The sequence below is a fragment of the Dipodomys ordii genome, unplaced genomic scaffold (genome assembly GCF_000151885.1).
Source record: "Dipodomys ordii isolate 6190 unplaced genomic scaffold, Dord_2.0 Scaffold107, whole genome shotgun sequence".
NCBI classification, from domain to species: Eukaryota; Metazoa; Chordata; class Mammalia; order Rodentia; family Heteromyidae; genus Dipodomys; species Dipodomys ordii.
The window spans coordinates 1,913,048-1,927,973 of NW_012267323.1; the positions used below are offsets into that span (position 1 = coordinate 1,913,048).

At 51.7% G+C, this 14,926-nt stretch overlaps 2 protein-coding genes across 3 annotated transcripts in view; one reads left to right on the forward strand and one right to left on the reverse strand.

Annotated features, from left to right (window-relative positions):
- Window positions 1-1,281: 1,281 nt before the first annotated feature.
- On the reverse strand, window positions 1,282-7,849 carry Glyctk (glycerate kinase). Of its 2 annotated transcripts, none has more exons than XM_013028138.1 (5): window positions 7,767-7,849; window positions 4,712-5,128; window positions 3,867-4,018; window positions 2,924-3,099; window positions 1,282-2,265 (listed from the first exon to the last, which is right to left on the reverse strand). In XM_013028138.1, the coding sequence occupies exons 2-5, from the start codon at window positions 5,086-5,088 to the stop codon at window positions 1,381-1,383; spliced, it is 1,590 nt and encodes a 529-aa protein (XP_012883592.1). In that variant the 5' UTR covers window positions 5,089-5,128; window positions 7,767-7,849; the 3' UTR covers window positions 1,282-1,380. The 2 variants fall into 2 exon arrangements, with proteins under 2 accessions (XP_012883592.1, XP_012883590.1); XM_013028136.1 differs by lacking the exon at window positions 7,767-7,849 and adding an exon at window positions 5,281-5,356.
- Window positions 7,850-8,403: 554 nt separating this feature from the next.
- Wdr82 (WD repeat domain 82) overlaps window positions 8,404-14,926 on the forward strand; it is a 30,854-nt gene continuing 24,331 nt past the window's right edge. Inside the window, exons 1-2 of the mRNA XM_013028044.1 lie at window positions 8,404-8,625; window positions 12,985-13,034. Of these exons, the coding sequence (XP_012883498.1) occupies window positions 8,404-8,625; window positions 12,985-13,034 (272 nt within the window). The remainder of the gene's footprint in view (window positions 8,626-12,984; window positions 13,035-14,926) is intronic.

A 14,926-nucleotide genomic window follows, 5' to 3' on the forward strand; every position in this document is an offset into this window, starting at 1 on the left:
ACCACGTATACAGAAAAAGCCAGAGGTGGCGCTGTGGCTCAGGGGTAGAGTGCTAGTCTTGAGCAAAAGCAGCTCAGGGACAGGACCCAGGCCCTGAGTTCAAGCCCCAGGATTGGCAAAAAAAAAGGGGGGGCTGGGAAGGTGGCTCAGTGGTAGAGCGCTTGCCTTGCATGCCTGAGGCCCTGGGTTCGATTCCTCAGCACCACATAAGAAAAAAAAAGCCGGAAGTGGCGCTGTGGCTCAAGTGGTAGAGCGCTAGCCTTGAGCTGAAGAGCTGAGGGACAGCGCCCAGGCCCAGACGTTCAGGCCCCACAACCGGACCCAAAACAAAACAAAACAAAACAAAAAAACCTGGTTAGGGCAGAAGCAGTCCACAGGCCTAACCTCCATGGGCTCTCTACTCACCCACAGAGCATGCTGGGAGCCTGACTCAACCTCCCACGATCCAGACAGACAGGCACTGATTGCTATTTGTTTTGTTTTATTTATTTATGGAGAAAGCACTGGGACTTGAACTCAGGATCTGGGCGCTCTTCCTTAAGCTTTTTCACTCAAGGTGGCCACTCTACCACTTGAGCCACAGCTCTACTTCTGGCTTTTGCCTGGTTCGTTGGAAATAAAAGAATCTCAAGGACTTTTCCTGCCGCAGGCTGGCTTTATAAAATGATCCTCAGATCGCAGCCTTCTGGTTACAGGCGTGAGCCACCAGTGCCTGGCTTCGGAGTGCCATTTCAGTGAAATGGGTCCCCAGCGGAGGGTACGCCCACAGTACGGTCCTTTATATATTTTCAGTCTTCCTAGCATCACACCGCAGAGGAGACAGGCCAAGGGAGGGTGGTGAGAGGGAAGAAGGGAGAAAATAGTTCTAGGGGCTGGTCCCGGTCCTCGGGGGCCTGCAACCACTCCAGCGGTAGGCGTGGAAGACAGTCCCCCATCTTCCAACGTAGGTGATGGCAAGCCATGAGTGGGATGGGACAAGAAGACAACCAAGCAGCCAAGGCTGAGCAGAGGGGTTGGAAACCCTGGCCAGGCCCTAAGGGACCACATTTGCCTTCCCTAAGGCCCTGCCCTTGGGTAGATGCCTCATCAGCGTATGTGATTCTTTGTTTTGGTCAGTCGTGGGGCTTGAACTCTGGGCCTGGGTGCTGTCCCTCAGCTCTTCAGCTCAAGGTGAGCGCTCTACCACTTGAGCCACTTTTGGTTTTCTGGTGTTTTTGTTTTTTTTTAATTGGAGATAAAGAGTCTCACGGAGTTTCCTACCCGGGCTGGCTTTGAACTGCGATCCTCAGATCTCAGCCTCCTGAGTGGCTAGGATGACAGGCGAGAGCCACCGGCGCCTGGCTGGGGTGTGTATGATTCCTACCACACAGCCCTGTGCTGTCACTGAGGCCGCAGAAACAGCAGGTGGACGTCCATCACGTTGGTACCTGTCATCCCTGTGTACAGCAGGTGTGAGCCGCCTTGGAGGCGGCAGAAGAAGGTGTGTGAATCGTTGTGGGCTAAGAAGGTGGCCATGTCCAAGCCTTGGGCAGCGGCCTGGCTGCAGAGCTCCCGCATGACCCACGCACCAGCGGCCTCGGTGGGCCCATCTCGCCCGTCGGTGCCGCCGCTCAGAAACAGCGCCTCCACGGGCCCCAGCGGCTGCCTTCCCAGCTCTGCTCCAACAAGCATGGCCAGCTCCTGGTTCCGGCCGCCCCTGCCCGAGCCCTGCAGCTGCACCGTGGGCTCTCCTCCCGCCAGCAGGCACACGGGGCCTCTCGTCTCCATCACAGCCCCCAGAGCCTCCTCCAGCTGCAGGTCTGGAAGCTGCAGCTCGGCGGCCAGCTTGTGCAGCCTGCCCTCCCCCTCTTCCTCCTCGTCGTCTCCGGAGGCTCCAGCCGTGGTGGAGGGGATGAGGCGGGCTGCAGCCACGCGGGCCAGCAGCCCGTAGAAGCGGGCCAGCAGCCTCACATCACCCTGCAGGGATGTGCTCAGCACCGCCGCCCGGTAACCCAGGGCCTCGGCATGCTTTTGAGCCTCGGCCAGCGCCAGCACATTCGAGCCGATGATCACGTTGAGCACGTGGCCGCAGGCGTGTGGTCCCCGGGGGTCCGAGTCGGCCCGAGCTAGCACAGTCTTCACGGAACGCGGCAGGGCGGCACGGAGGCCGTAGCGATTGAGGATGTGCAGGCAATCTTGTACGTTGTGGGCGCTGGCCACAGTAGGGCCACTGGCGATCACCTCCACAGGGTCCCCAACCACGTCAGACAGGATCAGGCTCACCACCTAGGGGGTGAGGCGGGGGGACATGGGGTACAGGCTCAGGCTTGGTCCCACCTCTTTCCTTGTCCCCAGATCCTGGGCATCCAGCACTCAGTATATATCCTTAACCACTTCACTTATTGTTTGGTATGACTTGGGTTTGAATTCAGGACCTTGCTTGCATCTGCTAGGTAGGCACCCTACCGCCTGAGCCACACCTCCATCCCTATCTAGTTACCACACTCAGGTAGGCTCACTCAACATCTGGCTAGGAGGCCAGGTGCCTGTGGCTCACGCCTGTCATCCTAGCTACTCAGGAGGCTGAGATCTGAGGATTGCGGTTCAAAGCCAGCCTGGGCAGGAAAGTCCATGAGAGTCTTATCTCCAATGAACCACCAGGAATCTGGAAGTGGCGCTGTGGCTCAAGTGGTAGAGCGCTCACCTTGAGCTGAAGAGCTGAGGGACAGCGCCCAGGCCCAGAGCTCAAGACCCCCCCTAAAAAAAAAGTCTGGCCAGGAGAACCCCCTCCTCTCCTCTCTCAAGGACCCCCTCTCTAAGGACCCCCCTCCCCACAGCGAATCTCACACCTGGCCACCGTCAGCCTGAACTCTGGTCTAGGCTGTCTTCTCCCTGCCACACATGGGGAGCCCAGGGCTGTGTGGGGAAGAAGTGATGGGTGTACCTGAGCAGGGTAGGCGGCCTGAGCCAGCCCTCCACCCTTGAGCTGGGACAGGGCCTTCCGGATGGTATTCAGTTCCTGGATGGTGGCTCCGCGGGCTGCCAGCAGCTTGGTGAGCGTCTGCTTCTCCTCCAGTGTGACGGGGGGGATGGGGGCAGGCAGGAGGGCCGAGCCCCCACCTGCGGAGTTAGTGAGGGTCTCAGGTTGAGGGGGGGCACATCCCAATCCAGGAACCAGTGGACAATGGCAGACAAGCCCATGAAGGAAGATGGGGCTCAAGCGCCCCCGTGTGGATGTAAAGTGAGTGTTCACAGTCACCTGCCCTAGCCACGGGAGGCTGCTGCTTGCCCTGGGGTATCCCAGATCCTAGCAGCCACAAGAAGAACTAACCAATCCTTATGAGCTTGGAACAGGGTTCAGAGCAGGGAGAAATGATAGAGGACCTAGGAGAAGCTTCCGTGGGAGTGCCCGCCCTGGATAACATTTGTGCAGACAACACCAAAAGCAGTGACATTTTCTACCCAGCAACTTTTTTTTTTTTGGTCGGTCACGGGGCTTGAACTCAGGGCCTGGGCGCTGTCCCTCAGCTCTTCAGCTCAAGACATGCATTCTACCACTTGAGCCACAGCACCACTTCCGGTTTTCTGGTGGATCCTTGGACATAAAGGTCTTATGGACATTCCTTCCCAGGCTGGCTTTGAACTGTGATTCTCAGATTTCAGCCTCCTGAGTAGCTAGGATAACAGGCTTGAGTCACCAGCACCCAGCTAACAAGATCAATTTGAGGGGAGTCCAAAGCCACAGATAGTACCATCTAAGTTCCTCACCGCCTCCCCTATGTCTGGTGCCAACTTTAACCTGGGAGCTCGGACCAATCACTGAATAACCTGGTACTTGGAGCAACCCCCCCTTGCCAGCTGCCCTGAACCAAATCTGGCATCCAAACCTGAGATGAGCACCAGCAGCAGGTCGTGGGCAGTGAGTCCCTCGGCCAGCTGCCGGATGGCCAGCGCAGCTCGTAGGGCATCACGGTCTGGCAGGTTGTCCTCAGCCCCCTCGAAGACTTGGATATGGCTGTGTGGCTTCAGCAACATCTCCCTGAGGAGGAAGCAAACTGAGTAAGAGAGAGGGTGGACACCTCTCCTCTCACCTGATTTTTGTGTTTTTGTCAGTCATGGGCCTGGGCGCTGTCCCTCAGCTCTTCAGCTCTAGGCGAGCGCTCTACTGCTTGAGCCACAGCACCACTTCTGGTTTTCTGGTGGTTTATTGGAGATACGAGTCTCACGGACTTTCCTGCCCGGGCTGGCTTTGAACCGCGATCCTCAGGTTTCAGCCTCCTGAGTAGCTAGGATTACAGGCGTGAGCCATCAGCGCCCAGCCTGATTTTTTTTTTTTTGCCAGTCCTGGAGCTTGAACTCAGGGCCTGAGCACTGTCCCTGAGCCTCTCTGTACTCAAGGCTAGCACTCTACCACTTGAGCCACAGCGCCACTTCCGGCTTTTCCTGTTTATGTCGTACTGAGGAACTGAACTCAGTGCTTCATGCATGCTTGGTGAGCACTCTAGCAAGAAACCACATTCCCAGCCCCCACCCCACCTGATTTCCTAAGGGGGTATAAAGGCATAAACAAGGGTGCCACTGACACCCACCCAGAAAGGGTGGAAGGTCAGACCCAGGAGCAAAGGAAGACAAGTGGGTAGGGAAGAGGCCTCTAGTCTAGCTTAGGTGATCTGAGCTATTTTCCTTCCACGAGCAGCAACCCCCCCCACCTCTCCACCCCACAGCTTCTTACTGCTTGCCGGCCTGTTCCATAGCAGCACGGATCCCCTTGGGGACGCTGATCACCCCCTGCACGAGATGCTGGCCCAGGAGCTCCTCGGCTGCCGCCGCCATGCCCAGCACAGCCTTGCCGAAGCCCACTAGGTAGAGGTTTTGCTTCAGTTGAAAGCTCCGGTCCCGCACCTTCAGCTGTTGGCCACCGGGATCCAAGGCCAACGCCCTGTGCAGCATGGGGCCCGGCTGCACGGCTCTCACGGCGCTGTCAAACACCTGTCGCGCATGCTCTGCCAAGGCCATGCCACTGGCCAGCCGAGCCGCTGGAGCCCTCCAGGAGAAAGGACGTGAGGAGGCTCGGACCGCACAGGGCAGGACCTGCAGGGCTACAGCCATGGCCCCTTCGTGCTCAGCACCACCTTGCACCCATAGCTGCCTAAGAGGGGGGAAAAAAAAAAAGAGCAAGAATGAGGCCAGGGAGAAGAGGGCCCCCCTCGTAGCCACCCCTGAGGGCTCAGACGCCACAGCCACGGCTGCCAGAATGGACCATCTGATAGTTCCAGGAGACTTCCTGACGCCCACAGCTACCTGATCTCCCGCCAATCCTAGGAGCCCTGCCACCCGGCCAAGTCCTCCTCTTCTGCAGACCACACGCTGGTCTCCCCCCGCCCCCCCCCCGGACATTACACCCCAAGTCCAAAGTTCCTATGAACTGGACCCTCCTCCCTAGGTCACTTTCTTGGGCTGGGAGTTAATCATTCACCAAGGGAATGATTCTTACCTTGTGGGTTCCCACCCCACACACCTTTTCCACCGGCCAGCAGTTCTGAGTCCTCGCCCAGTGCTCAGGCCCCTTTTCTAGCAGGAACTCCTACCTGCCCTCCTTTCCATTTCTGCTGCCAGGAGGTTGTTGGTTGTCTCACTCACTAACCTCCAGCCCACTGGCCTCCAGCCTGCTCTAACTGGGCTGGGAATAACTGGGTCTCTGTTAGGAGACTGTATAAGATACACGGCCAGCTCAGATCAGCAAGAGGCCCGGGTACAAATCCAAAGTAGCAACCAACTTGAATTCTTTGAGAGTTAAAGCTGTTGTTGGAGGGCTGGGAACTTTAGCGAAGTCTCCAGGTACTACATGCATGCAAGAAGCCATGTGCTATGGGGCCGATCTACATTTCAGGGAGTAAAGAACGCCCTTCTACCCACATAGTGGGCCAGGCCCACTCTTGCCAAGAACACCGCTTTTGGCTCTGGGAGAGCAAAACAAGTCCTCAGTCATAGCCACCCACAGTAGTGAAAAGCCAATGGCTGGTCCAGACTCCCATAACTTAGCCCAGATAGTCATTTACCCCACTGGGCAAAGTAAATACTTCAGAAGCTTCGGGCTTTGGGGAAAATAAAGCCACAAATGCTCATTTATAAAGGGGTAGGGGTGGGGAGAATGGGGCTGGGAAGGTGGCTTAATGGTAGAGTGCTTACCAAGCACGCATGAAGTCTTGGATTCGATTCCTCAGTACCACATATACAGAAAAAGCCAGAACTAGAACTGTGGCTCAAGTGGTAGAGTGGTAGCCTTAAGCAAGAGAAGCTCAGGGACAATGCTCAGACCCTGAGTTCAAGCCCCAGGACTGGCAAATAAATAAATCTTTTAAAAAGGGGGTATGGGGGGGGGATGCTAAGGCTTGAACCAAGAGCTTTCTCCCATGTTTCTCCCACTCTACCGCTGAGCTACACACTACTCCCTAAAAAGGCATCTATTTATTTTTGCCAGTCCTGGGGCTAGAACTCAGGTCTTGGGCTCTGTCCCTGAGCCTCTCCGTGCTCAAGGCAAGCACTCTACCACTTGAGCCACAGCGCCACTTTCTACCTTTTTCTGTGTATGTGGTACTGAGGAAGTGAACCCAGGGCTTCATGCATGATATAGGCAAGCACTCTACCACGAAGCCACCTTCCCAGCCCTAAAAGGCATCTATTTTACCAATGCCTACCATTAAGGCTGCAAACTGATTGTATCAGCAAGTGTGGATGAGGCAGGGGAAGGAGGTTGAGAAATAGGTTTATAGTGCACTCTCCCTCCGCCCCCCCCCTTTAAGGTCCTGGGTTTGAACTCAGGGCCTCACACTTGGAAGGCAGGAGCTCCACTGTGCCATAGCTCCAGCCCTTTGCAATGGACCTCACTTCCTTCCCATCACAGTACGTGGGATAACAAGTGTGAACAAACAACCCCTCAGTTTCACTTTAGATGGAGTCTTTCAGACTTTTCAATATGGGTTGGCAAAAAACTGCAGTCATTCAGATCTCAGCCTCCCCTCTGCAAACTAAGATGAATGCTTGATGTGATGGTGTGCACCCAGCAGTTAAGAAAGGGAACTTTGGGCTGGGAAGGTGGCTCAGTGGTAGAGCGCTTGCCTTGCATGCTTGAGGCCCTGGGTTCGATTCCTCAGTACCACATAAGCAAAAAGAAAAACAGCTAGAAGTGGTGCTGTGGCTCTAGCCTTGAACTGAAGAGCTGAGGGACAGCGCCCAGGCCCAGACTTCAGGCCCCACGACCGGACCAAAAATAAAAAAGAAAGGGAACCCTGCCCTGGCCTGGAACTGTAAGCACCCTTCCCTATCTCCGCCTCTCAAGTAACTAGATGTGAGAGGTTAGGGAATCTCCATTTCTCTCACTGGGGCAGGTACCCAGAATGAGAAGATGTGGAATGAAAAAATTGGGTATGCGGGTCTGTGACAGAGCACTTAAACATCCAACATCAGTTTCTCTCACACCCACAATACTAGCAACTCTCAGACATGGGCGGTTTTAGGCCCACTGGATCTCTGCTTTCCTCTAAAAGTCTAGCCCTGCCCAACAACTGCTGAAAGGTCACCCAGAAGACACCGCCATGGGGGGGGGGGGCTCTCTTTAGCCAGGAGGATCGCTAAGGGCTTGTTTATTAGAGCTAAGGGCACCTAGCCCAACCGAACTTTGTACCTATTTCCCAGATGACCCAATCTTGTTCTAGGGGCAGAAGGGACACTCAGGGTTGGGATGAAATTCCAGGGCGTTCGGTTAAATTTGAATTTCAGCTGAGTACCTTTTTGTGTTAGCAGTATGCCAGGTCTCTACTTGGCTTGTGGATTATCTCAAATTCCAACGTAACTGGGTGGGTATTTTTTTTTTGGTTTGGTCGGTCGTGGGGCCTGAACTCTGGGCCTGGGCACTGTCCCTCAGCTCTTCAGCTCAAGGCTAGCGCTCTACCCCTTGAGCCACAGCGCCACGTCCGGCTTTTTCTGCTTCTGTGGCGCTGGGGATTCGAACCCAGGGCCTCGGGCACGCGAGGCGAGCGCTCTACCGCTGAGCCACCTGCCCAGCCCCGAGTGGGCACCCTTTCATCTCCTAAGTCCTCCGACTCTATCACCAGGCCGGATTTCCCCCAGTTTACCCTCCGCTGTGTCAGGTGGGGAAACAAAAAAAAAAAAAAAAAAGAAAGAATCAGCCAAGTCCCGACTCCTCGCCGCCCTCCCCGGCGCGGCGCTCCCGGATGACGTCACTTCCGGACACGCCCTCCCCCCCGGGAGGCCCGGAAGTGACGCCCGTGCGCCAGGCTCCGCCCTCGCGTCTTCCTCGGAGGGGTGGCCGCCGAGACGCGAGAGAGAAATCCTTTCTGTAGCAAACCTTTCTGTGGTCTCCTGGGCTCAGGATGGTTCCCCCGGGCGGGGGGGGGGGGGGTCATGAGGCTCCTTCCCGAGGCCGACTTGCCCCAGCGACTCTCCGGAAGTTCCGGGCTTCCCACGCCGCCGGGGGGCCGGAAGTGCCGCAGACCGGAAGTGCCCTCGGGCAGCCCGCCCCCGGAAGTGGGCGGGGCCGGGCCGGGCCGGGCCGGGCCGGGCGAGGGCCGACGTGGAGCTCGGAGCCTGGGAGTCTCCCCGGATCGCAGTGGCCCGCTGCTTCCCGTGGGATGCTGTCGTCTTAATACATCCTGAGCGAGCCACAGCTTCAGTGTCCTCGCTCCTCCCCATCTTGGACCCCCTGCCCCCAATCCAAGCTCTTCTTTCCTGCTTATGGGGTGCTGGGGAATCGAACCCGGGGCCTACCACTGAGCCACCTTCCCAATCCACCTCTTGACTCTGCCAGAAATTCCTGTTCCTTGATCTTCCAACTGGGTAAAAAAAAAAAAAAAATCACCACAGGTCTTCCTCACCGTCTCCGTATCTGTTCTCGCCTGTGCCCACTTTGAACAGCGCGGCTGTCTTCCTACAATCATAACTCAGGTTCTTGACTCCCCCAAACCCACGAAAGACGACGCTTGGCTAGTGGGTTTTTTTTGGGTTTTGGGATGAGGAGGGATTTTTGGTTTATTTCATGTATTTATTGAGACAGGTTCTCACTTTGTAAACCAGACTGTCCACAAACTTACAATCTCCCTCGCCTCAGCCTCTCAAAATGCTAAGACTAAGCTGGTTGCCTAAGGCTCACGCCTGTAATCCTATCTACTTACTCAAGAGGCTGAGATATGAGGATCGTGGTTCAAAGCCAGCCTGAGCAAGCAAAGTCCATGAGACATCGCCAGTTAACCACCAGGAAACCTCAAGTGGCACTGTAGCTCAAAGTGGTAGAATGCCGGAGCAAAAACAGCTCAGAGACAGCACCCAGGCCCTGGGTTCAAACCCTATGGCCAACAAAAAAAAACAAAAGGAAAAACTAGGACTTCAGGTGTTCACCAGTATACCTAGAAAGAATATTTTGCTTTTATTGATGGAGCTTAGGGTAGTTGTTATATCACAGATCAGAGATTGGATCTCCTAGATACCTTATTCAAACTTATTTTTACCTCACCTGCCCGCTTTGGCAGTTGCCACATTTCTCCTCAGGTCTCCAAACCACCATTCTCAGTGTGGTTGGTTTGTGTGTGTGTGTATAAGAGGATATTTTAATAGAGAAGGATGTAGGGGGAAACAAAGTTGAGCTAATAAATTGAAAAGAAATGAAGAGAAAGTCTTATAATTCAGAGTAAGAGCTTTAAAGTTCTGGCTACTTCCATGGAACAATGTGCAGGTCACTCAGTAAGAGAGTACAGGTAGGCGTTGTGGTAGAATGTTAAGTCACTCTCCTGGAAGCAGCTCAGGTATGACCAGACAAGAAACTGATGTGCCACCAGAGCAGAATACAGTGATCCCTAGACATCCACTGAGAAGTGGTCCCAGAACCTCTACACATAATAAACCTCATTGGGGCTGAAGCCTCTACCATAAAAAAAAAAAAAAAAGTATTACATTAGTCCAGCCTTGGCCTCTACATTTAATCATCTCTACATTACTTATAATTCCTAACAAAGTAAATGGCGTATTAATAGTTGTCTAATGCATTGTTCAGGAGATAAGGAAAAGCCTTTGGCTCCAGCCTATAATCCCAGTTATTCAAGAGGCTGAGATCTGAGGATCAAAGTTCAAAACAGCCCAGGCAGGAAAGACCATGCTTATTTCTAATTAACCTCCAAAAAAAACGGTGCTGTGGCTCGTGGCAGAGCACTTGCCTTGAGCTGAAGAGCTGAGGGACAGCATCCAAGCTCAGAGTTCAAGCCCCACAACCGATTAAAAAAAAAAAAGTCCAGGAACAGCACTTAGGCCATGAGTTCAAAACCCAGGATAGGCATGCATGCAACACACATGCACACACACACACACACACACAGAGATAAGGAAAAAAGTCCCCCCCACAGTCATACACAGCCATTATATGCCTAGTGGCATTTTGGGAAAGGTAGATTTGGAATCCTTGGGAAGGAGACTGTAGGTGGCACTGTGTGAAAAGGCTTGAAAACCTTTGGAAACATTTTATTTTATTGTGGTTTTAAGAGATAAAGCCTCTGGCAGGGGGGACCCAGGAAGATCCTTGGCCTCAAGACAACTCCTCCAACCCCAGAGCCTTCCAGGTGGAGTGGGAAAATCCCAGTCTCACCCATCCAGAACAAAAAGGCATTGTTAAGTCCCACAATGGACTTTGTTAAAAGTGAATGGTTATTTACTCTCTGCCCAGGATACAAGTGTAGCAGAGAAGAAAGTATTGTTACTGGAATCTCCAGTTCCTCCTGGTTCTTTGACCTTGAGAAAGTGACAACTTCTCAGAACCACAGAGTCTTTATCATTAAAATAAGATTGGTTCGAGGAGCTTGTGAGCAACCCAGCACCTGACTAGCCAACCAAAGCCCCTTGAAATTTCCAACCCCAGTAGCACCAAAAGAAAAAAAAATTAATTAAAAATCTAGGTGGGGGGGGGGGCGGGTTAAAATGGGCTGAGAGTTCTTTCCTGGTATTTATACAGCTCTGGGTTCAGTTACCAACAATGCAAATTATAACAGCAGTAGTGTGTGTGTGTGTGTGTGAATAAAAGCCATTGCTGGAGTTGCCTTCTAACTCCATAGAAGGGAACACAGTTTCAAGTGGATGTGAGATGTTATGGGGGCTACACAGCCTGGGATAGCACCTTTACTTCCTTAGTAGGAAGCGAAAGGAAGCATTCATTTAGCAAATCAATTAATTTGTCAGGTGTGCCACAAGTCTCTGTGGTGTGTTGAAACACTGAGATACAAAGTGACCGTGGCCCTGGTGGCTCACGTCTATCATCCTAGCTACTCGGGAGGCTGAGATCTGAGGCTCAGGCTTCCAAAGTAGACAGGGCAGGAAAGTCAGTGAGACTCTTATCTCCAATAAGCCATCAGAAAACCAGAAGTGGCACGATGGCTTAAGTGGTAGAGTGCTCACCTTGGGCTGAAGAGCTGAGGGACAGCGCCCAGGCCCAGAATTCGAGCCCCATGACCAACAACAACAAAATAGTGTTCCCAATAGCCTGCTTTTTCTCTTTATTAATTTTCTCTGATTTGTGGTTGTTTTTACTACTTGGGTAGAACCTAGGTGCTTTAAATGCTCTACCATGGAGTACAAACATTCAGATACACACCAAAAGTGGTACAAAGCCAACAGAAAAGTCCAGATGACTCTTATTTCCAATTAATCAGCAAAAAACAGGAAGTGGAAGTGTGGCTCAAGTGCAGGACTAGCACAAGAACAACAACAAAAAAAGCCCTGGGAAAGCACCCTCAGGCCCTGGTTCAAGCCCCAGCACCCACACCCACACAGTCACAGTCAACTAATTTTAGTTGTTTCAAGGCTCTACCCAGAAGATAACCATACTGCCTGGAAGCCTTTGCCCAGGGGCACTCAAGGTCACAAACTTAATGCCAGCAATTAGAATCTGTTGGGGAGCTTTCTACATTAGATCAATTATCCGGTTTGGGATTGCAAATCTATAAGCCCATTACTAGGCTGAGATCATAGGATGTCAAAGGAGACTACTTAAAAGACTGTCTCAGCCAGGCCTGAAATCCTAGCTACTCTGGAGGCTGAGATCTGAGGATCATGGTTCAAAGCCAGCCCGGGCAGGAAAGCTGGAGGTGAGACTCTTATTTCTAGTTAACCACCAGAAAACCAGAAGTGACGCTATGGCTCAAGTGATAGAGCGCTGGCCTTGAACTGAAAAGTTCCTGGACAGTACCCAGACCCAGAGTTCAAGACCTATGACCAACAACAACAAAAAGACTGTCTCAAAAAAAAAAAAAAAAAGATTGCTTTCTATGTATTGCATTTTAAACTCTGTAACCTGAAATGTAAAATCTTTAGTGAAGGCTGGGAATGTGGCTTAGTGGTAGAGTGCTTGCCTAGCATGCATGAGGGCCCTTGGGTTCAATTCCTCAGTACCACATACAAAGAAAAAGCCAGAAATGGTGCTTTGGCTCAAGTGGTAGAGTGCAAGCTTTGAGCAAAAGCTCAGGGGCAGTGCCCAGACTCTGAGTTCAAGTCCCAGAACTGGCCAAAAAGAAAAGACAAAGGTGACATTATCCAAAAAGAAATGGACTCATGGAAGTGGTACCCTTTTGCTTTGAGCAAAAGAGCTCTCAGGAACAGGACCCAGGCCCTGTCCAACACACACACACACACAAGCTCTCAGGGACAGGACCCAGGCCCTGTCCAACACACACACACACACACACAAGCTCTCAGGGACAGGACCCAGGCCCTGTCCAACACACACACACACACAGAAATGCACTCAACACCTGGTCATCCAACACAGATGAGGATTGGTGAAGTTTCCCTTTAACACACACACACACACACACACACACACAAAACCACACACACAGAAATGCACTCAACACCTGGTCATCCAACACAGATGAGGATTGGTGAAGTTTCCCTTTAAATGTAGGGACTCTAGGGTCTAACTTCAAGACTGTGTGTTTATCTTTGCTCTAGTTACCCCTAGGTGTTACCGAGTTTCTGGATGCTTTGGGCATTCTTTCCAGGTAAGAAAGCATCCTGCCATAAAACAGACCCTTATCCTTGAGATAAGGAAAGCTTCCTGTTATCTGCATTTTGGGTAGATTGCTTAAGGTTTTTTTTTTGGGTCCGGTTGTGGGGCCTGAACTCTGGGCCTGAGTGCTGTCCCTCAGCTCTTCAGCTCAAGGCTAGTGCTCTACCACTTGAGCCACAGCGCCATTTCCAGTTTTTTGCTTTTTGCTTATGTGGTGCTAAGAAATCGAACCCAGGGTCTCAGGCATGCAAGGCAAGCGCTCTACCACTGAGCCAACTTCCCAGCCCAGATTGCTTAAGTTTTGAGGCAGCATACATCCTGCCAGACCAGTTGTTCATTCTTGGGGCAAGAAATGCATCCCTCAGGAAGGAATGCATCCTGTTGTCTCTTTTTGAAATAAAGATGCCAAGTCTACGGTTCTAATTACCGAATTTCTGAGCTGCCTTCATCAGGTCTCATTTTGCTCAATTCATCCTGCCTCATTTTCCTCTAAATGACTTTGGCCCCTATAATCTTAAGGGAAGCAAATGAATGAGTATCTCCTGTATTTGCTGTACGTTGACCATACCTTATTTTCCCTTTGTCTATCCTGCTTCAGCCCGACTTATGTAATTGTAACTCCTCTATACATCCCTTTATAACAAAAAAAAAAATTTTTTTTAAGACATAAAAAATGAAGTCTGGTACTGTTTGCAAGGCAATACAGTCCATGCCATTCCGGGCCATTCAAACTCCATCTATCTCGTTTGTTGTTATTGTTCTATTTGCCAATTGTGGGGCTTGAACTCAGGGCCCTGAGCCTCTGTGCTCAAGGCTAGCCCACTACCACTTGAGCCACAGGGCCCCTTCCTGGGTTTTGTTTGGGAGTTTTTTGGTGGCTTTTACGACCTTTCCAACAGGGGCTGGCTTTAAATGGCAATCCTCAGATCTCAGCCTCCTAAGTAGCTAGGATTACAGGAGAGAGCTACTAGCAAGCACCAGGCTCAGGGAAATCTTTTCAGTAGTTTTCTAATATTATAATATTCTTAGCTTTGGGGTTAGTAGAAAGCTAGAAATCTGCTGAGCTGAACAAATTCTGTGAAGTTGATATTGTAGGAGACTGTTACATCAGATACAAAAGTTAAGGTAAACGGTTATTAAAGCTGAAGTCATTCTTGGCTCTTGAACTAAAACATTCCATCTTTCCCCAGTATTTCTGGTCAGCCACAAAAGTTTACACGATCTGCAATATTAGATACAGCTCTACAGGGAACTTTAGTTTACCCAGAAGTTCAGCATAGGTCACCTTGTTCCCATCTAAAGATTCAAAGCAATCAGGTACTGGTGGCTCACACCTGTAATCCTAGCAACTCAGGATGCTGAGATCTGAGGACCATGGTTCGAAGCCAGCCCGGGGTGAAAAGTCCCTGTGAGACTCTTATTTCCAATGAACCACCAGAAAGACTGGAAGTGGCACTGAGGCAGAGCACTAGTCTTGAGCAAAATTGCTAAGGGACAGCACCCAGGCCCTGAGTTCAAGTCCTATGACCAACAGAAGAAAAAAAAAAAGATTCAGAGCAGGCTCTACATCCTTCTTTCTAGTTTCTTACACAAAGATACTACAGGCCGGGCATTGGTGGCTCACCCCTATAATTCTAGCTACTCAGGAGGCTTGAGGTCTGAGGATCAGTTAGAAACCAGCCCAGCAGGAAAGTCCATACTCTTATCTCCTTATAATCACCAAAAATCTGGAAATGGAGCTGTGGCTCAAGTGGTAGAGTGCTAGTCTTGAGCAAAAAAGCTTAGGGACAGCATCCAGGTCCTGAGTTCAAGCCCCAGGACTCAGACACTCACAAACACAAACACAGGCACACAGGCACAGGCACACACACACACACACACACA

Bases quoted from the DNA above. Each gene is read 5' to 3' on its own strand.
- Glyctk (XM_013028138.1), bottom strand. From the start codon at position 5,088: ATGGCTGTAGCCCTGCAGGTCCTGCCCTGTGCGGTCCGAGCCTCCTCA. The intron at 4,019-4,711 runs GTAAGAAGCTGT...CTTCCTCCTCAG, and splicing joins ATGGAACAGGCCGGCAAGCA to GGAGATGTTGCTGAAGCCAC. The intron at 3,100-3,866 runs GTTTGGATGCCA...CTAACTCCGCAG, and splicing joins GCTGCTGGTGCTCATCTCAG to GTGGGGGCTCGGCCCTCCTG.